The 22,722-nt window shown below is 43.7% G+C and overlaps 1 protein-coding gene across 2 annotated transcripts in view; it reads right to left on the bottom strand.

Moving 5' to 3' along the window:
- Positions 1-6,023: 6,023 nt before the first annotated feature.
- Positions 6,024-22,722, bottom strand: part of SPRYD7 (SPRY domain containing 7) — a 19,018-nt gene continuing 2,319 nt past the window's right edge. Inside the window, exons 1-5 of one of the 2 annotated variants that reach the window (XM_044419249.1) lie at positions 21,644-22,684; positions 20,457-20,573; positions 18,204-18,370; positions 10,987-11,089; positions 6,024-6,700 (exon numbers count right to left, since the gene is read on the bottom strand). In XM_044419249.1, the coding sequence (XP_044275184.1) occupies positions 6,603-6,700; positions 10,987-11,089; positions 18,204-18,370; positions 20,457-20,573; positions 21,644-21,887 (729 nt within the window). In that variant the 5' untranslated portion in view covers positions 21,888-22,684 and the 3' untranslated portion in view covers positions 6,024-6,602. Of the gene's footprint in view, positions 6,701-10,986; positions 11,090-18,203; positions 18,371-20,456; positions 20,574-21,643; positions 22,685-22,722 lie in introns of those variants that run through there. The other variant, XM_044419250.1, reaches the window with a different exon arrangement.

Below are 22,722 nucleotides of genomic sequence, written 5' to 3'. Positions count from 1 at the left end.
ACAATACTTGCATCAGTCCAGTCCTGATTTAAAGACCTTACATTTTGTTTCAGTGATCACAAATCTTGCCATTATCATCTCCATGTATTCCCATAGAGGTAATGGTAGAGATAAGGGTGTTGGAACCATATTGTAAGACCTTGTTGGAAGTAGAACTCTGTATTTTGTTTTTCCATACAGTTCGGGATACCATTAAATCTGAGGTTTCCCTCATGCTTATGATTGCTCAGGCAAATGATCTTAGGCTGAAGCTTTAAAGAAAGTTTTGTAGACATCTGAAATAATACAAAACTTTTAAAATATGGAGAATGTATTTTAATAGGGGTGAATAAACACATAACGAGCATTAAATTCATTTTTTTTAAACTGCATTCTGGGGGGACCCCCCCCACCCACCCAGCCAGTCTTCATCTACAGGGTGGTGAGCACGCCATTCAGTATTCTCTGTTAATGCATGATGTGTTTCTGCTACCTGCAAATCAATGTGGTATCAGATGTGTATAGTAATCTCTGGACACCAGTCCTGGGATGTAGTCTGTTCCAGCCTTAAATATGAAAATGCTGATAGAAACATAGAAACAGAGTAAGAAGGGGTCTCTTGGGCCATCTGATCTGACCCCCGGCTCCAGCCGTCTCTGCTCACAACATGCCCACCATGTGCATGTCCAGCCTTATCGATGGGACCTCAACCACATCCCATGGAAGCCCATTCCATACCCTCAGGGTCCTAACCGTCAGGAAGTGCTTCCTGGCATCTAAATGGAACCTTGGATCCCTGAACTTTGCTCCGTTGGAGCACGTCCTGCCTTCTTCTGCAGGGGAGAACAGGCCTCTACCCATCTCCATGTGACATCCCTTCACATACCTGTATGTCACCAACAGATCCCCTCTGAGTTTCCTCTGCTTCAGGCTGAAGAGACCCAGTTCCCTCAGTCTCGCCTCATACGCCCTCCCCTGCAAACCGGCCACCAACCTTGTGGCCCTACGCCGCACTGACTCTAACCTGGCTATATCCTTTCTGTAATGAGGGGCCCAAAACTGAGCACAATACTCCAGTTGCGGGTGCTCCAAAGTCATATAGAGTGGTAGTAATGCCTCTCTCAATCTAGAAGCCACACTTCTGGCTATGCAACCAAGGGTGGTGTTGGCCCTCTTGACCACCGCATCACACTGCCGACTCATGTTTAGCCTGCAGTCAACCAGCACCCCAAGGTCCCTTTCACAAGTGCTGCTCTCCAGCCACTTGTCACCTAACCTGTACTTATGACACCTATTCCTATGCCCCAAGTGCAAGACCTTGCACTTATCCACATTGAATGCCATCCTGTTGTCTCCTGCCCACTTTCATAGGCTGTCCAGATCCTTTTGGATCTGGAGTACCTGCTCCTCAGTTGTGGCCGCTGCCCCAGTTCTAGTATTGTCTGTGAATTTGATCAGCAGACTGTTTACCCCTTCTTCCATGTCTTTTATGAAAAGATTAAACAGGATCGGCCCCAGGACAGAGCCCTGGGGGACCCCACTTGTCACTGGCTGCCATCCCAATGATTCCCCAGTAATGGTTGCCCTCTGCTTTCGGTCAGTCAGCCATGCCCTAATCCACCGGACAGTGCTTTGGTGTATCCCAAAACTCCTCAGTTTCTCCACCAGGATATCATGGGGCACTTTGTCAAAGGCCTTGCTGAAATCCAGGTAAACCACATCCACTGCATCCCCTCCATCTAGCCATCTCGAAACCTTGTCATAGAATTCCACAAGGTTTGTCTGGCAGGACCTGTTTTTGCAGAAGCCATGTTGTGTGGCCGCCGGCCTCCCTTCCCTATCTAGCATCACTACATCTCTCTCTATTATGAGCCTTTCCACTGTTTTTCCTACAATGGATGTAAGGCTAACAGGTCTCTAATTCCCCATGTCCCTTCTACTACTCTTTTTGAAAATTGGGACCACTGATGCCACCCTCCAGTCCTCTGGAACTTCATCCATTCTCCACGAGGCCCCAAAAATGGAGGCCAGCGGGCATGAGAGAACCCCTGCCAACTCTCGAAGTACTCTCAGGTGTAACCCGTCAGGGCCTGGCGCCTTTGTACTGTCCAATGCCCTGAGGAGCCCCTCGACTTCTTGGGGAATGACTCTAATCTGTGCCCCTAAATCCCTGGCCTCATCTAATCTCCTATGTGGATCTCCCCCATCCTCCTTTGGGGAGAACACAGAGGCAAAATAGTCATTTAGCATCTGCGCCTGTTCCCTCATATCTGTTGCTGGATCTCCTCCCTCCTTATTTAGTGGTCTTATTGTCTCCCCTTCCTCTTGCTATTTACATGCTAATAGTATTGTAATTTTTATTATGTTGTAAGCCGCCCCGAGGCTTCGGCAAATGGGGCGGCATATAAATGTTTTAATAAATAAATAAATAAAATAATAGAAGCCCTTTTTGTTGTTCTTGATATTCTTGGCAAGTCTCAGCTCGTAATCAGCCTTAGCCTTGCGAAGAATCCTTCTGCAAGGGGCCTCCTCCTCCCGGTATACCCTTTTGTCTATTTGCCCCAGTACCCATTTCCTACGGAGGTTCCTCTTTCATCTAATCCCTCTAATCACATCCTTTCGCATCCATGGCAGAGCTCTCCTTCGCCTCCATATCTTACTAACTAGAGATATCGTCAAGGCTTGCGCCTCCAAAACTTCTGAGTGCCATTCACCCCTCCTCAACTCGCTTACCTTCCAGTAACCTATCCCAGGAGACTTTCCCCAGTCTGGCCTTCAGTTGGCCAAAGTTGGCCCTCTTGAAGTCCCAGCTTCTAGTGCTCGACCTGCTGCAAGTCCCCAGTCCCCTGATCTCAAAGCAAAGGATGGAGTGATCACTTGCATCCAGAGCTCCCCTAATCTGTACTTCATCAGTTCCTCTCCATTGGTCAAGACTAAGTCAAGGATGTTCCCCCCCCCCGCCCCCCGTTGCCTCTTGGACCCCCTGTGTGAAAAACCTTCCTTCTATCGCTTCTAGGAAGCGATGTGACCTGACTGTCACCACTGAGTGAGTCTCCCAACTAATATACGGGAGATTGAAATTTCCCAAAATTACTGTGTCTCTCTCCCAAGATATCCTTAGAATCTGGTCTGTCAGGACATCATCCAGGGTCTCAAGTAGACCTGGAGGGTGATAACATACCCCCACTGTCAGGTCTCCTTCCCTGTCAAAACCCCTAAGTTTCAGCCAGACTGCCTCTGCCGAATCCCCCTCTGTGCTGCATTCTATCTCACTGCATCCTATCCCTTCCCTGACGTATAAAGCCACGCCCCCACCCCTCTTTCCCTTCCTGTCCTTTCTAAACACCTCTCTATGTTTACATTCCAGTCTTACCTTGCATCCCACCAAGTTTCTGTGATTCCCACCAGGTCATACCCTCTCATTCGCAGGAGAGCTTCAAGCTCTTCCTGCTTATTACCCATGCTCCTAGCATTGGTGCACATGCACCTCAACTCCTTCCCACAGCTTCCTTTCTTTGGAGTCCCCAGTCTCCTCCTTCCTCCCATCTTCACTGATACCTGCCCTCTCTTTGTAGGAGTCCTGTCAGTCCCTGCAGTACCTCTAAAACCCTGCTCCCAGAGCCCTGATACTCTCCCCACACTTGTCCAGTGCAGACAAGTTTCTGGGGGTCCTGAATCCCCCCCTCAGCTCAGTTTAAAGTCTTCCGGACAAAGCTTGCTAGAGCATCACCAAAGGACCTTTTCCCCATCCTCGTGAGGTGTAACCAGTCCCTTGCCAAAAGTCCATTGGCAAGAATCCGGGTGCCATGGTCGAGGAACCCGAAACATTCATTCTGGCACCACACTCTAAGCCAGTCGTTCACCTCGGCAACCCTCCTGTTCCTACCTGGCCCAAATCCCTGGACCAGTAAGATCAATGAGAAGGCCACTTGGGCCTTTAGCTCCCTGAGTTTCTTCCCCAAGGCCTCAAAGTCCCTGGTGATCGCGACCACACCCTGCCTGGCTATGTCATTTGTCCCCACATGGATCATCAGGAGCAGCTGGTGACCCCCGGAGCAAACAAGACGCTCCATTCTGACCTTCACATGCCGGATGCGTGCGCCTGGCAGGCAACAGACCTCCCTCACCTCAAGGTTGGGGTGGCACACTGCCACCTCAGTGCCCCTCAGCAGGGAGTCCCCAAAAACCATCACCCGCTGCCATGTCTTCCTGGTGATGGTGGGCGGCCGTGCCCTGGCCCTCGCCTCTCCTGCAGCGGCCCCCTTGCCACTTGTGGTCCCAGGCTGGGGGTCCTGCTGGTCCTCCAGGGCCTTATCAGCCCCAGCCTCCCCAAGCAGAAAAAACCTGTTTCCCAGCTCCAGATTTGTGCCAGGAGGCGGCGGCGGTCATGCTGGCCTCCTCATCCTGTGGGTGACATGCCTCCATGTCTCCCTGGCTGTTCTTCCCATGGCCCCACCCTCAACCCTTTGTCTGCAGGGGGACCGCTCCCGGTGGGCCTGGAGAGCTCTCTCTGCCCTCAGGCACTTCAACTCCTCCTCTAGCAGGGTCACCAGCTTGCACCGAGGGCAAGTGTATCCCTGCCTCTCCTGGGGGAGAAGGGCAAACATGTCACAGCTGTCACAGCAGACAGCAACATCCGTGACTCCCATCTCCTGGTCTGCCATTGGGAACCCTTCAGAGACCCTACCTTGGTCTTCCACCTTGTCTGTCCTGCACTACCCCTCACTCACCCTGTTCTCCCAGACAAAAATGCTCCCCCCACACACACGGAAGGATTAAATAAAAATTTAAATTGGAGGAAAACAAAACAAAAAAAAACCTCGGCCCCCAGGGAAGGGATTCCATGGGCAGCCCGGGACGCAGACAAGCGATGCTTATAAGCCTCTCAGGCCGGTGGCCCTGCCCCTCTGCTTCCTCCTGGCCCCTCTAGCCTCTCTGGCCCCGCCTCCCTTCCTCTCCACTGTTCCTGTCCCCCTGCTCCTCTGCCCAGCTCCTACCTTGCCTTCGCTGGTCCCCTGGCCACTCAGCGCTCTCTCCCAGCCTCTGCCGCTCCGCTAAGAGGCAAGAGCCAAACGCCTGATATTCCTAGTTCATAATGTCGCTGTTTTCAAAATCACTCAAGATAGGTGAAAAACATTTTGTTTGTTTATGGATCCAACAGCAATTGTCACAATTGATTGGTGCAAGTATTTTACCTACTCACAAATTTTATTGTAGCCCCAACTTGTTTGGCCTACAGCTTGCAGAATTTCTGACCACTTATCATGTTGGCTGGGAATGAAAGGAGTTGCAGTCCAACACATCTGGAAGGCATCAGGTTCGGAACAGGTATTAGCGTGAGTGTGTGTGTACCAGCACATCTGTTAAAGCTACACATTGCTTTTAGCATAAACTCCTACACCACTGTAGTGTAATGCTCTAGAAGTTTGACTAATGTGATCAGGTATGTAAAATTAGGCATAATCTACAAGCAGTGGACCAAGGTGGTTGACAGGCTTCTTTTTCAAGCGATTTTGGAAATGGTTTTCCAGTTACAGGAGTAGAATTCCTAAGTTTATCCATAGCTGAGTGATTACAAGAAAAGGGTACTTCTTTGCAGAATAGCACTAAGTATTTCTACTATTAGGCTATCAGGAAGAAAATGACATTTTTCTTAAGATTGAAAAACTGATAGCATATAGAACAATTAGCTTTTTCCACATACTTGCTAACAGAACTAAGATGGTAGACTGCAACTTTTGCAACCATAGGATTTAGAAGTATTACTAACTTGCTAAAAAAAAGAGAGCCAAAACCTCACAGTTATATTGCAGTGTGCCAAAACCACACTGCAAATCTTAAAAAATTGTATAGTATACTCTATTCTGCTATGTCATGTCAGCTAACCTCTGTCACAGGTAAGAAGCTGTTATTTAACACAACAAGCACGTAGGGTATTTTTCAAACTTCTGGAAGTACAGAAAAGCTACCTTCACAAAAATCTATGCTATAGTAGTATTAGTGCACAAAAATGTCATTTAAAACAATCACAAAGTAGAGAGAAGAACAGCCAGTAGATGTTTATTTTTTCTAGAAAAAAACATGTAAATAGAAGATCCCTGTAAGATACGATTAAGAGTTAGCATTAGCCTTAACAACCAACAAATTATACACTACAGTCATAAGATAAGCTTCCAGTGGGCTCGGCTTTTTCCAATCATCAGCTTGCCCTAATTCCACTGCAAGAACCCACTGAACAGGACTCTGACTCATGAAAAACAGAAAAAACAGCTTCCAATATTGCAGTTGTGAATCGCTATAGACACCTGTAATCCATAGAACTTAGGAAATATGTACATAAGAGTCAAAATGTTGCAACAACCATCAGAACATACAGTTTTGTGTACACAAGTATTGCATTGTATAGCATCACTTGGGTCAACATTCATTGAATACTGTCAACTGTATCCCTTAATATCAAATTAAAAATATTGTTCACAACACAAAATAGTAGTCAAATCTAACAACTGCAACATTCTTCTCTGGTTACAGCTAAACATCTTTTACTAAATAGAGATTTTTGTTTTGGGAATTTTGAGAGAACAGCTAAAAAGTGCTAGTGAATTAATTCTCAGTGGAAACATTCAGAAGATCTGTTGTTCAAAGAGTATCTTTTCAAAACCTGCTGGAGGTATATGATAAAATTCACTAAACTGACAATCCAAAATGGCACTGTCATCAACTGTAAGAAAGAGAAAAACATAGTGAAGTACTCATATACATACATACATACATACTGTGTAGTCAAACAATATTTTCTATAGCAAGGAAATGCTCAGGTGTTCAAACTCATACAGGAATGCACTTGTTGCCCCCAACAGTCTTACTCTGCAACCCTCCACAAATTAGAAGGGAAGTGGGAAGCCTGCTCTGCACAAGTTAGACTGTCTAAATCATTCAGATCCTTCACACTGTAGCATTTTAAATGGCACAGAGCAAGCCTCTCACTTCCAAGTTCCCCCTCTAATGCATGGTGGAGATAATGCAAATAGGCAGAGACAGCAAGTGCAGCCTTACTCTCCCCTCTCACAATTCCATGATCACATGAGGAGGAACACCTGGCCTGGTCTTTTGTATCAAATGTTCAAAGTATCACTTATGTTCACAATTTGCATTCCTACAGATAATTATGGAGCTTAACACAGTCTTGCAATAAAACACAATTATTTGTGGTACATCAACAGCTGACCCTATTTTCATGTAATTATAAAAGTACTTGCTCACCTGGAAGCAATTCTTACACACCAAAATGGGTAAGCAAATGACTACTTGCTAGTTTAGCAATGCACACTGCCTTCACCATTGCAGAACAGGGAAATTTACCCAACAGTAGTTTGAACACAAGTTACTAGTAGATCAGTGGAGGGGAAAGTGCTGTGACCCAATTCTCAGAATAGCCACTGGCTTTGGTCTACCTGACTGTGCAGTGCTGCCATGGTAAAGGTCTCAATCAACAACCCTTGAAGTGGATGCACCAAAAAAACCTGTGATGTAGCTCTGTACCAGATCACCAAAGAGACTACAAGGAACCTTACAATGGGGAGTGAATAATACATAGACTGATTCTCTGCACCTCAAGCTTACTCTGTAGAGAGGAGGGCGGCAAAGAGGGAGCTCTTGCATCTTCCCAATGTCATCAAGCAAAGCTTTGCCAAGTTGTTCACAGCCTGCTGCAATCTGGGCCAGGAACCTTCAGCAGTGCTCAGTAACAAGGCTACACAGCATTCTGAAGATAAAGTTGCTTAGATCTGTCACACCTTGGACACCACAATTAATGCAGTTGGACTAATAAAGCCATTCACAGCATCATCTGGCCCAGTTTTTTGGATGTGTTTCAGTTGTTGAGACGTGAAGATGTCAACAAGGTGCTTGGCCAAGTCTGGTTGACCATGCTGGACCCTTACCCTTCATGTGCTTTACTGTGTACTTCACACTTGCCTTTCATAACTTATTACTTCTCACAGGAAGAGGTATGGGGTGAGTCTCAAGGAGGTTGTAAACTCCTTGAGAGAAGGGGTTGTGCCGGGCGCTTTAAATGAGGTGGTAATTAGGCCACTTCTTTAAAAAATAAAAGTGCAATCAGGATGCAGATGATGTTAAGAACTATAGCCTAATAGCCTATAGTCCCTTTCTGGACAAGGTGCTTGAGCAGGAAGTAGCCAGTCAACTCCATGTACCAGTTGGATTTGATGGCATGGAGGGCCTTTTATCAGCTTGGACAAATACAGTAACTACATCCTCATCTGGGTAGATATAGCCTAGCCACAGTTAGCCATGCTTTGGTAACTTGGGACAGCCTAGATATACCAGTTGTTGTGGAACCTAAGCAAAATTGTGCTGTTTCACTCCTATCCTGCTGGTAGGATGCTGTGGACAGCTTGCTTGCAACGGTATGAAAACGGTGCTAGACTAGATGGACTACTGGTCTTATCCAGCTTATCTCTTCTTAGGTTCTCTCAGTTGGATTACTGCAGTGTATTATACAGGTCCAAACAGGACAGTGAGATTGTTAACAGGCACTGGCTAGTGTAATCATATTAGGCCAGTATTTTACTATCTGCATTGGCTGTCAGTCCAGCATTCAAAGTCCTAAACGGCTTGGGGCCATTTACCTGAAGGACTGTCTCCTCCCAAATATACCTGTGTGGAATCTCAGATCATCCTCAACAGTCCTTCTGCAGGAGCCCCTGCCAAAGGAAAGCAGGTAGGTGGCTCCAAAGAAAAGGGCCTGTTCTGTTGCGACACTTTGGCTACAGAATGAACTACCAACAGAGGCTAACCTGGCACCTCCATTGTACTCGTTCTGGCACAGGTTTTCTGATTTTCTCAGGAATTTTAGTTACAGTTCTTGTTTTAAATCCTTTAAATCTTCCTATTACTGTTAGGTTTCATTCTGGGTTTTATTTCTACTTTATACTGTAGCAGGGGTCCTCAAACTTTTCCACCAGGGGGCCAGTTGAAAGCTGCCGGTGCTGGGTGTGGGCTGGAGAGGTGGTGCTGGCAGTGCGCACAGGCCAGCGCAGGGGCGAGTGCAGCGTGTGTGGGCGTGCATGCTGAGGCAGGGGCAGGGCACATGCTGCGGCGAGGTGAGGTGTGGGCGTGCGTGTGTGGCAAGGGATGGGCAGGAGTGGGCATGCGCCGCGAGGCAGGCACACGAGGCAGTGGCTGGCTTGCATGGAGATCATTTTCCCAAGTGAGCCAACTGCTGCCTCCCCATGCGCAGGGCGAGGTGGGCGGTAGCAGGCGAGTCCAAATGGGCATGGCGGGCCAGATCCAGCCCCCAGGCTGTAGTTCGAGGACCCATGTACTATAGCTTTAAACATTTATAAACTGATTTTTTTTTTTTTTTTTTGCTATATTTTATGTTTTAAATTGTGAACTGCCCAAAGGCTCTCACCTACTCAGCTGCTGGGTGGTATCAAAAAGTAATGAATAAATGAAATCTGCTTCTGTTATATTTCTTCTTGGTCACTTATTACAATATTTATAAGCCATCAAAGACGTAGGAATGGAGAAAAGCCTTAACTGGGCACCACAAAGATTACAATGGTGGCACAGACAATTCTTACTAGGAAAGCTGAAATGACTGTTCTTCCTATCCTTTGAAACACAGATGGTGATTGTAGGGCTTAGGCAGTTTCATACTAGGAGAGGTGCTCCCTCAGGTATTTGATTCTAAATCAAAGGAGAGAAAAAGTGCCATACCTGTATGTTTATAAAACAATTATGGTATAGTTGAGTTGGGGTAATGATACAGTAGAAAAACTGTGTGGCAAAGAAAGGAGTAAAGGGAAATTCTGGTGAGAGCTGTGCATGCTCTTTTCAGTAAACTGGGGGACAGTGAGTGTTGGCATCTAAGGATCCTTGTTTATTGCACTCCCTATTTTATGAGAATGCTGCATCAGAAATAATGCACTTTAGTTGTTTGTACTGTATTATCAATCTTCATAAGCCAAGAAAATCTGAGCCATGTCCACTTCAGGAAAACAAAGGTGCTAGGAAAATGGTATTAGGGCTTTTAGTACATCCCTCCCTCACTGGTGTTCACTACAAGGGCTGAACAAATCAATTCATTCTTAGTCTGTATCAGTTTCACATGCATTCAATGCCTCCATTCTGTCCAATTTCTTTAGTCTGCAACTTTTTTCCAAAAAACCTGCACAAACATCTGCATTTATTTTGCATATAACCTTCCCTGACATACAGTTTTGTATGCAATGTGTGAGCAAAGAACTGTATTGCAAAATATGGAAAACTGTACAATCAATTCACATATTAGTCTGGGAGGTACAAATTAGGTCGACTGGCTTAAAAATGTCAACTGAAAGAAATGTCCCATCCATTACTTCAGGACAGGTATCTAACATGAGAATTTCAAAGGCAATAAGTAGTATCCTAAATTACCATCCTAAATTACCAAATTTCCCAGATCAAGAAAAGAATGATTCTACCACAACTCTTAATGAATATTGACTTGTGATAGTAATTAAGTTTTGAAATGAAAAGTGGCATATTTTGCAATTCGTTATTCCTATTTCAATACTGTGGTTTGTTTATAGAGAAATTGTTTAAAAAATCAGTTGATAGCATCTGCATCAAAACATGGAAATTTCTAACTGTCAGATTTCAGTTACAGTCATTGCAAGCTGACTTAATAGCATTATGTTCATAAGCTACCTAAATAAACATTAAAATGATCATTAAAATTCTAGCAAGCTTTTATTAGAATATTGGCAGTTGCTTTAAGAATATGCATTAATTTACATGTTACATTTTTATCAGACTTTTCCTTGCAGAAACCTAGGGCAATCTGCATCTTTTCCCCACTCTATTTTATCCTCACATTACAGAGAGAGTTGGCAACCTGCTCAAGGTCACCCAGTGAGCTTCATAGTTAAGTGGGCATTTGAACTCAGGTCATGTGTTCTGTTCAGTCTAGTAAAGTAGGTTCTGAGAGTGCCAACTTACCATATACCACAGGGAAAACAGTTCCTCTGATTCCTGAGGCAGGACAGTGCATATTTTTTCCATTTAAATAAACATTTAATTCTACATGATCATATGTTATCCCCTGTAAGACAAATGTGAAATCTTTGTAAGCCTCTGCCTTGTTTTTATTTTAATTTATGTAAGCAATTTATATATTACTCCCAAATATGAATATTTTCTGGTGGCTTCACCAAATATTCTCAAAATGTCAACAAGACAAAACAATGAAATATTAATAATATGAAATATTAAAACAGCAAGCCAAGATTACATGAACAATTCAAACAAACCATTTTACACAGCCTAGGTGAAAAATTATTCACTGGAAAATGAAAGTGACATAAGCAAAAGCCTCCATGAGGAGAAAATTCTTTAAGAAAGGCACCGCAGCCAAAATAAAAACAAAAAAAGGCCATCTTTCATGCCATTATTTGCCATATTCCATCTGGCTAGGTAGCTAGAGGCTGGTCTTATTATACTAATCTTAATACCCAGGCTAGTCTTCTCGAAGTAAGGGCTGGTGCCAGTGGTGGTATTGCATTGCATAGCGTATGTGTTTCAATGCAACATTCTGCATTCTTATGCAAACAAATACTTGCAAAAATAGTAAGGTACCTTTAAGCTGAAATTTAAGGGGGAAAGAGTTGAAGCTCTGATTCTCAGGTCCATGGCTGAAGTATAACCCCTCATATACTGTGTAGTGACTGTAGAATTGCTCTCTTAATGATGGAATCTAAAATTATGTACTGCACAATCCAACCCTACACAAGAGTACTCATAAATATCCTATTTATTTCCATGAGACATGCTCCCATGTAATTATGTGCAGGATTGCAGCTCAATGCATAGATGTTTAATGCTTTCTGCACAGGCCAAATAAAGTAGTCTATGATATTTTATACATAAACTAAAGTTGATTTTAGATCTTTGAGGATTCCATTCAGTCCATATTTTGAAGCAAACTAACATTATTTGCACTGCCAGGACTATTTATTTATTTCCAACTTGTATTCCACAGTTAATTAGTCTCAAGGACACTCCAGGAAGATTACAAAGAAACAATAAAAACAATGTATCACATTGGAACATATAAAATATAACAACATACAATAACGATATACAATAAAATATACATATGCAGGTGAGCTGCCAGTTATAGATTAAAATAATATATTAAAATTAAGACACAATATAAGACTGTACCTTAAAATTGAACAATAAAAAATAAATTATTAAAATGTCTGGAGAATTGGATCATTTTCACCTGGCATTGAAAAGAATGTAATGATGGCGCCAGGCAGCATACTCTCGGAAGGCCAAGCCATAGATGGGGCTCAAACACTGAGAAGACCCCTCTTTTATTTGCCATCCTCCTTACCTCCTCAGAAGATGGCTCTCTCAGAAGGTTCTCCTCACCCAATCTTAAGGGACAGTTAGCTACATATGGGAGCAGATGGTCTTCCAGGTATCCTGGTTCTAAACCATTATGTTAGCATAAGCATCTTAAATTGGGCCCAGAGCTCAAATGGTAACTAATGAAAACAATATAATACCGTGGTGATATGGGAGTGCAGACCTGCTTGTACCAGCAGTTGCACTACCCCATTCTATACCAGTTGAAGTTTCTAGTTTGTCTTCAAAGGCAGACCCACCCACAGTGGATTACAATAGCTGAGAGGTTCCAGAATGTGTCTAGGTAGGACCAAAGTAGATAAATTAAGCTCAGCTGAAAGAAGGCACTCCAGATTACCAAGTGTACCTGATATTTTGGGTCTAGGAACACAGGCTACAAACCCTGTCCTTTGGGGGACTGCAACCCCATCCAGAACAGGTAGAAGGCCCACCCTCTGGGCAGAAGGACCATCCATCAACAACACCTCCATCTTATCTGGCTCAAGCTTCAATTTATCCTCATCCAGTCCGTTATCGAGCTCAGGCAGTGCTGCTTCAGGACAGAAACCACCTCACCTGGGCTACATGAAAATGAGATAGAGACCTCAGCCCCCAGTTCCAGATGACCTCTCCCAGTGGTTTCATGTAGATACTGAACAGCATGAAGTACAGTATAGAGCCCTGAGGAACCCCATAGCATAATTGCCATGGGGCAGAGCAACTGTCCCCCAGTACCACCTTCTAGACACAGTAGTCCAGGTAGAACAACCACAACTCAGCACCCCTAACTCCCAACCCAGCCGTCCTGTCCAGAAAGTCACCATGCTCAATGGTTTCAAAAGCTGCTGAGAGGTCCAGAAGTACAAACAGGCTCCCTCTGTTCCTTTCCTGGCAAAGGTCATCCACAGGGCAACCAAGAAAGTCTATATCCCAAACCCCTGACTGAAATGCATCTAGATCATGGGTCTTCAGACTATGCCCTGCAGGCTGGCCCTGGCCCACCGTGCCCATTTATCTGGCCCGCCATAGAGGTTTTGGACTTGCCACACGTGCGGCGAGGCGGGGGCTTGCTCATGCAGAGGTCTTTTCAGACTCGCTTGGAGAAAAGGATCTCCTTGCGGGCAAGGCTCCACCTCGCAGTATGCGTGTCCAGCAGTGGCTTGCTCACAAGGAGATTGTTTTGGACTTGCTTGGAGAAAATGCTCTCCTTGCTCACTAGCCTCCACCTCGCAGTGCACACGCCCAGCGGCGGCTTGCGAGCAAGGAGATCTTTTTGGACTTGCTTGGAGAAAACAATCTCCTTGCGAGCAAGCTGGCGTCTTGCAGCAGCACCCCCCCCCCCCAGCTTAGCCCGCACCCCTTGCCCACACCGCCTTGGCAGCCCACGCCCATCACCGGCACCTTTTGACTGGCTCCGTTAAAAAAGTTTGAGGACCCCTGATCTAGATAATCTGTTTCATCCAAGAGAAGCTGAAGCTGCTTGGCCACCACCTGCTTAAGCACCATGCCCAAAAATTGGATGTCTATAACTGGCCTGTAATTTACAATGGCCCAGGTTTGGCTTTTTAAGGAGAGGTCTTATAACAGCCTCCTTCAAAGAGAATGGGACCACTCCCTCTCTTAATGAGGTGTTGGTGACCTCCTGGACCCAAGTACAAACCCTGTTGCTAGATCTCTTGATGAGCTAAGAAGGACAAATGTTGTATGAACAGGTGGTACTTGTAGCATGAACAGAACCAGTATCTTGTCCACATCATCAGGCCACAATAATTTGAACTCATCCATCAAAATCAGATAAGATGGTATTCTAGACACCTCTCTCAGTAAGACTAGATCAACTGTAGAGTTCAAGTCATAGCATATCCAAGTGACTTGGTCTTCAAAGTGAGAAGCAAATTCATCATCGAAGTCTCAATGGTCTCACTTGATGTTCCAGTATATAGGAGACCACCCAACCACTTGGAAAAGTTTGACTGGGTAAACACTGAGAAGACACAATAGTAGTGCCAAAATATTGACATTTTGCCACCTTTATTGCCGCAGAATAGGCTCTATAATGAGCTCTAAGCTATGTTCAGTTGGATTCCTCTAAAGATCTCCTCCACCTATGTTCTAGTTGCCTCCCTTCTTGCTTTGTTGCCCTGAGCTCAGCTGTATACCATGGAGCCAGTCGAGTTCTGACAGAAGGAAGAAGAAACTTAGGAGTGATCTTGTCAACTGCCTGAATCTTCTCCACATCCCACAGAGTGACTTGGGCTTTAACAGGAGCACCAATCACATCAGCCAGAGATTCCCCCAGAGACCCCTGGAAACCTTCTGGATCCCCCACCCTTGCAGAGGGAAAACTATGCCAATAATATAAACCTCACCAAAAAATGGTCAGACCATGACAAAAGGATTATAATTAACCCCTCCATATCTGAACCATCATCTTCCAGATCCATCAAAAAGACTAGGTCCAAAGTGTGACCCATTTTGTGTGTTGGGCCAATGACAGGTTGAGACAGCCCCATGGCTGTCATGGCGGCCATGAAGTCCTGAGCTATCCTGGACAAAGCAGCTTCAGGATGGATGTTCATGTCCCCCAGAACCAACATTCTGGGGGTCCTCAACTCCAGGTCCGAGACTACCTCCATCAGTTCAGGCAAAGAGATTGCGGAGTGGCAAGGTGAACTGTACAACAGCAAAATCCCTAATCTATCTTGAGAGCCCAATATCAGGTACAAACACTTAAACCTGGCCCCAACAGGACTAGAAGTCCAGTGAGAGAACGTGTGTGTTTACAAACTATAGCCACCCCTCCCCTCCACTGTTTCCAGCCCTCCAGGCAATGCTGGTGCTGCACCAAGTACCCAGGTGGGCACAGCTGGGAGAGGGGAGCCTCTCCACCTCTCCCACCCAGGTCTTGGTGATACAAACGAGGTTGGTCCCTTCATCAACAATGATATCATAGTTGAGGGAGGTTTTATTTTGGAATGACCTGGCATTTAACAACAGCACCAATAGACCAGGGGGCTGACTGACATGATTATCAGGAACCTTTTGGTTGGTGGGGGGGAACAGGTGTAAGGCACCTGTCCTTTCTTCTCCTACACAGACACATTTCTCTCCCACATTTCCCCCTAACTATAATCACCCTTATAGCTGCCCCCACTCCACTCCATTTCATGTCTTCCTGAACTCTGATATGCTCCTGGATTTGTTGATTTCTCTTTGCCTGTAGATACCGGAAAATGGTGAAAATTGCCACCGCTTTGCCTTACATCATAAAAGAAGCCATGCTGAATCAGAGGAAAGGTCCATCTAATCCAGCACTCCATACACATGGTGGCAAACCAGCTGGCCACAGCTCAAACAGGATGTGCAAGAGTTCTGCCCACTCAAGTTGTTCAGCATCTGGTGTATGCAGGCATGACAGTTCTGGTAAAAATAGGTAGCACTCAGCCATCAAGACTAGCAACCACTGGTAGCCTCCTCCTCCACAAATCTGTCCAATCCCCTTTCGAAGCTATCCAATTTGGTGACCATAACCACTTCCCGTGGCAGAAGTACTTCCTTTTATCTGTCCTAAACCTTCCACAATCTACTTCAAGGGATGACCCCAGGCTTGAGTGTAATGGGAAAGAGGAAAAAAACTCTTCCTCTCCACTTTCTCCACATTATTGTAAACACCCCTAGCAAGTCTCTACTTGCCTTTTTTCTAAGCTAAACTCCCAGTTGTTGTAGCTGCTCTTCATAGGGGAGTTGCTCCAGCCCTTGATCATTTTTGTTGCCCTTTTCTGTACTTTTTCCAGCTTAGTAATGTCTTTTTTCAGGTAAGGTGACCAGAAATGAACACAATATTCTAAGTGTGGTTGCACCAAGGATTTGTATAGAACTATTACATTTGCACTTGCTCAAAATAAATTCCATGTAGCCAATGCCTCAACTAAGCCAATGCCTGGTATAGTCAGACTCCTATGTACACCATGTGGAAAATCAAAATTCAAATCCTATATTCCATGCCAGAAAGAGCTTAACACTCATATAAATTAGGAAAGTAGGCAGCTTTGCATCTATCTCCTTGTTTTATATAAGATATATGTAGTCAGAAATCCCACACTGTTCAATATATTATACATTTGCATGCAAACATATTTACATCTCTACATTCTAGATTGCAGCTTTCTTCCACTAAACTTAGGGCAGACAAAACAGGTTTAGACACAACCAAGGTGCTTCCTCCTAACCATTGGAAGTACTGCTTAATTAGACCCCATTCAAAGGAAAATGAACTTCTAAGATTTAATTAGGAGCATAGTCAAACATGTGTGATCTTAAGAGCTAGAAACTTACTGTTTAAAAATCTAACACTCTCAATGCGAGGATATATTTAAAGAGACTTTAAATCACCCTCAACACATTCAGTACAAATAAACCTTTTTCTATCCTGGAGTTAGATCTAAGGTCAATTTGATTTTTTGCATGGTTCATTTTCAACCCAGGAAAAGCCAGCTCTGGAAGGTATAGTCACAAATGCACACATTAATACAGCTGGCCTATTCTAATCCTCCAAAAGGCTTTGCGCGGATTTTTAAAACATTTGCTTTTTTTTTAAATAAAGTAGAAGATTAACATAATATCTACTGCTTTGAAGACAAAACCTATGAAGACAAAACCTGTGTCTATGAAGATGCAGTGTACTATTTTCATTGCTTGTGATTGTTTTACAGTATTTGAGACATTATTGAAAGTAGCTTTCAGTGTACATCTGTATAGAAAGGTCAGAGAGAAATCATACAATAAGTAAATAAAGATGGACAGCCTGCACAAAGGTAAGAGGAAAGGAGAGTGGACTTCCATAGATACTAAAACCAGTTTTATTAAGAGATGTTGCATCCCCCTTAATTTGGGGTAAAGCCTTCAATTCTACATCATCACAATACTTCTGCAATCTCAGTTCTTGGATTTTGTATTTTAATCTGCAACTACGAGCTTCTGCATCCTTTCCTCCCCTCATTTCCTCTTAGTGATGCTATCCTTTATATTTAATTATTGTACAAAGGTAGTAAGTTCAGCCAGCCCTGATTATAGCACAGCCTGCCTTTCCTTCCATTTTATCCCCACTGTGAAGTTCTGTGTTCATAAGATGTTGATAAGTAGCGACATTAAACACCTATTAGTATAGCATGATGGCTGCCTAAGGCTTTGCACTGTGAATCAGACTAGTGTCCCCAAGAGAAAGGTATGATTTCATGGACTGGAGAAAGCAATTTTCTGCTAAGAGAACCCAGATTCTAGAATATAAGCTCAACACATTTAGTGTGTGTTTAGATGCCACATGTGTGTGATGCTCTAATAATGTCCCTTACCTAGAAGGACTTACAAGAAATTTTTAGGTCATGTGGGCAACTGAGAGAGAGACTAAAGTTATCCTTCATAGCTCTGTTAACAGTCTGCCCTTTCCTCGAATGATTGGGAACAAGTTTCTGATGAAAGAGGTCTCCTGTATGTCAAGAAAATTAGCAAGTGGTGCAAAATGGCCTAGCTGTTGCTTTGCCATTAAATTCAATATACCTACCTAATCTCTCATCTATACTTTCACATTTCACACCCTTTACAAAGAGGGTACGATAGAAGAAAATAAGCATGGATAGCTATAATGCATGAGAAAAAAGTAAAACTTGCTCTTGGAGACATAGAACTAGTTCTCATATGAACAATATGGCACTGATGATCATGTCTGCTTTGAAGGTAGCTTTAGGCTAAAGGATGCAAGATCAGTTCTGATGTGATTCATGTAAGTGTTATGTAAAGAAGCTCACCACAACATCACCCTCTTGTGGAAGATTGTTTGCAGGCAACCTGTTCTTTTCCTCATTATTGTAGTAAAGCGCTCCATCGCTTCTCAGTACTAAACTATTCGTATCACGTCCAAGAGGAATTTGATTCAAGTTGACTTTCTGAGTTGCAACTCCAATACCCCAGATTCCTGAAAATACAGTGGGAGAGAAAATGGAAAGGCACAGCCATGAGAGAAAAGAAAGGGGAAGAGAGAAGAACTTCAGGAGTATATGCTTTATGATGCAATGCTGGACCCACTCACTTGGAAGTAAACTCTAATGAACAGAACAGGCTTACTTCTGAGTACACATGCATAGGATTATGCTGTTAGCATAACACAAGAAATGGATGGACAAAGCAGAAGAAAACGTATGTACAATACAACTACATTCCTATAAGTCTAAGGGAGCAATCCTAAGAACACTTTGGAGTAAGCTCAACTAACAAGTAAAAGTAATCTCTTGATAAACACACATAGGCTTGCACTTTAAGCAACTTCAGTAAATTGACAGTGAGTAAAACAAAAAATCCTATATAAATCAAGCAATAAACCTAACCTTGCTCTTTTCCTTGAAATGGAAAAAAAACCCTCCTCCCTCCTCCCCCTACCCTGCTCTGCCCTTTCACTGGCCCTTCTGCCTGCAATGAATTGGCACACAAAGCTAAAGACTTAGTATGTCCTCAATCTTTGCTGGGTGAGATGGTGAATAATATGAAGAAACTGATAGCTAGTCTGATGGTTTGAGTTAGTTTGGCCCACTCAGTTTCAGCCTAACCTGTCACATAGGGGGTGTTGTTATTGTGATGATAACATAGAGCTATGTAAGCCAACTTGGGTTCCTCACAAGGGGAAAACTGGTGGAATATGGGTAATAATGAACATGATCCTGTGAGTTTCCAGATGACCCTGCAGGATTTTTCTGTTTCAATGGCTCATGGTTGCATTAACATCTGGGCTACTCTGGAATCAAGAGATGACCTAGATCAGTGGTTTTCAATCTTTCCCCAGCTGAGGACCCACGAAAACTGGAAAACCACCTTAGGGACTGCTGAGGCAGAAACAAAAAGCACCATACACATAATACAGTATTCTGTGTATAAGTTTCCAAACACAATACCAAAAAAATGAAAATTCTCCAACATAACCAGAAACTGAGCAACAAAAATGCTAACAAAAGAACAAAATACCAAAATTGATGCAGTGTGTCTCCTAGCCAGTTCCCACCGAGCTGTCTCTCCCCTCCCTGCATCCCCTCCCCCGGTGGCACCAGTGCATTCCCTGTGAACATGATGCCAACCAAGGAATAGGTGGTGGAGCACAGCCAGCCCCCACACTGGTCCACAGCGAGTGGAATGTGCTCCCACCCCGAGACTGGCAGGAAATCTCCTGTGGACCAGCACCAGTCTGCAGACAGGTGGTTGAAAACCACTGACCTAGAAGGTTAACCCAATCACTTCAAGAGGCCCAATCTCACTTGACCATTCAACACCTTAGTTTTCTGAGAACTGACAGTAATGAAGCAGCTGGGGATGACAGTGGAGGAAAATGATGTTTGAATCTGATGGAATACAGGCTAGAGCTTATTTTAGAATTCATTCTATAAGGCAATGATGGAAGCAAAGAAATAATTCCTGCTACCATCCTGTGCACAATACCATCTACCAATTTTCTTCCAGAAGTAAGAGGCTTCTGCTAGGCTATCAAAGAAAGATTGCTTTGTTGTCACCTGTTAGCTATGCATTTTGCAGATTAACTCTTCTCATAGATAACTCCAACTAATGTCTTCTCTGATGGGCTCTTCAGAGATTCATCCAATTCTGATGTCTTTCTGGAGGGGCTGTGAATTATATCTGGGGCATTCTACATTTAAAATATATGCTCTACCACAGAGCAATTCTTATCATCTTACACATAAATGTCCCACATAAGCCTCAAGCTTACATGGACAGTGGCCATTCGGAGATGGAATGTGTTTAATCGAACCAATTACCAGGGACATTGTAGGTTCTCTGCAGGAGGATCCCAAAGACAAAAATGGGGATGTGAACTTTGCCAATTCCACCTTCCTGAAGCTGCTTAACCTCTCTGAAAATCTGCTCTGAAGGCGCCTGACCAAACCCTTCTTCCAGTGGAAATGCCTCTTCTATTCAAAAGTCTGAATCTAATGTAGTTACTTGGGTCCAATGTGAGCAAAATGTAATTCATTTTGGAAAACATTAACTTTTTGACTGACCTGTAGACTGGATTTTAAATTCAAAATAGCTCTTGTTCTGATGCAAAGGGGCATTGGCTAGGCAGCCTCCTGTGCCACATACTCGCCGTCCATTTTTGACAATGACAACATCTGTTCCTGAAAGATTTAAAGCATAAAAGTGGAAACATTTAAAAGCCACAGCACAAATCTAGAGTTAGAAGTAAATCCCATTGAGTTCAATGTAATTTACTCCAAGGCAAATTACTCCAATGCAACCTTGCAGTATATTTGCATGAAACTCGACTCTCAACTCCCACTGTAGTCAATATCCCAGATAAGTATGTTTAGAATTTCACAGTTTGACAATATAATCCTAAGGAACTTCATTCATTTGTGGCTGTGAACACATGCAATGATATGCCAGAGAACCCTGTTTTATTATCCACAAGCCATTTATTGGTGCACACAGCTCTTTTACTCCAGCTTGGCTCCTTTCACTAATTGGAGTGGATAATCTAACCAAGAAAGGAAAGTTTACCATTTTGTCTGACCTGGAGACCCTGGCTTGTTGCTCCAAACATGCCAGGGCAAAAACAAAGTGGAATTTGCAATTCTGGCTCATAAGAGGTGCAATGACGCAGATCCTTGCTTTGGATGACATGGCACTGTTTCCTTTTCTGGTTACTTGAGCTGTTCTCACTGGCAGGAAAAGCCATGCCAGGCAAATGAGCTGAATGTACCAGCATGTGTTCAATGCCAGGATTCCCTAGAATTGACATTGCTTGAACAAGAACAGCCTGATTGAGCATTCCAGCTCAATGAGGAATTAAACAAAATACTCTTAATTCAAAAGTATAGGAAAACTATTTGGTATATCAGAATATTTCCCAAAATAATTCCTACTGTATCTGTGTCTTTTTTTTCCCAACAGTACATACAAAATCTGCTTCAATTATTTTAGAACAGAAGAGGAAATTTGTTGCTAAAACAGCTCTACTGCAATCTGCGTGTACCTACAGAAATACATTACAAACAAGATGCTAATTAATGAAAGTGATTTTGAGCCCCTGACACTCAGGATATTTTGCACCTTCTTCTATAGTGTTAATCAAACTTTAAATAGTTGCATACCTGCAGCAAATAAACTCAGATTGTTGCTGCTACATATTAACAGAATGGGGCTGTTTATACATAATGCTAAGGAACACCACAGTTTCCTTTCTTACCTTGTGTCCTGTGTACACACATTTGCAAGGTAACTACACATGAGTAGTGTCCATATGCCTCCATCTTGCCTCCACATGGCAGCACATAGCCCATCAGCCACTGCAGCTGGGAACCGATCCAGCACGCATTGCCTCTCTCTGCACTGCCTGCCCCTTTCCCATTGGCCCGCATGCTGTCCTCGGCATGTGCTTGGCTGACCACCACTTTTTTCTCCTGCTGCTCTGCGGAGCTCCATCTACACATTAAATCAGGACCATAGAAGCGGAAGAGCAGTGACCAGGCAGGAGCACCATGCAGGGCTGCCACCGTGGTCTGTTGCTAGGAAGCACTCCCTGCCCTCCCTCTTGGTACACGATCCCTGATGCTCAGCCACTGCCATGCCTGCTGCTCCATGAACAGGGCAGCAAAAAAGGGAAACAAACTTGCAGACTAAAACAGGGAGGATGCAAAACAGTTTACATGTTTTGTTACACGTTATCAGCTTCACATGTAACAATTAGCAATACAGAAATGCACTGCTTTTCACAACCAAGTGAAAAAAATACACCTAGGAGAGGTCAAAGGAACTGAAGTAGGAATTAGATTGTTAGCCTAAAGGCAGGGACTAGCCTAAGTGAGACACAAATATAGTGTCTGTGCACCCAGCAGTTTATTGTGGGTCATGTCATCAGAACCCTGTCTTGGTGAGAAATGAGAGCCAAATTCTTCATTGTAAGCTCAATTTTGAACCCTCTTTTTGTCTATTCTTATGGAACAGTGATTAATGTCCACAGAAAACAATTGAAAAATATGTTAGCGTAGTGGTGAGTCAGTACATGCAAAATCTAGTCAAAACAATATATAGCAAAAATGAAAGGCATTCACACTTTAACTAGCACATGCACTCAGATTTTTTTATAAACAGTTAATAAATCACCCTGCCAATTCAAACTAATCCACCATTCTAACAGCAAAGTGGAGTGGGAGTGGGATTGTGGCTGAACGTGGGTTATATCAGTGCTGCAAAGAAGCCCGTTATTGATATTCTTCTATTGCTTAGAGAAAGAAAGAATAGTGTATAGTTGAGTGTTATTAGTCT

The sequence above is a fragment of the Varanus komodoensis genome, unplaced genomic scaffold, assembly GCF_004798865.1.
Source record: "Varanus komodoensis strain SLA01 unplaced genomic scaffold, ASM479886v1 scaffold100, whole genome shotgun sequence".
Lineage (NCBI taxonomy): Eukaryota > Metazoa > Chordata > Lepidosauria > Squamata > Varanidae > Varanus > Varanus komodoensis.
The sequence above is the reverse complement of the archived record's forward strand: the minus strand, read 5'-3'. Positions and strand labels throughout refer to the sequence as shown.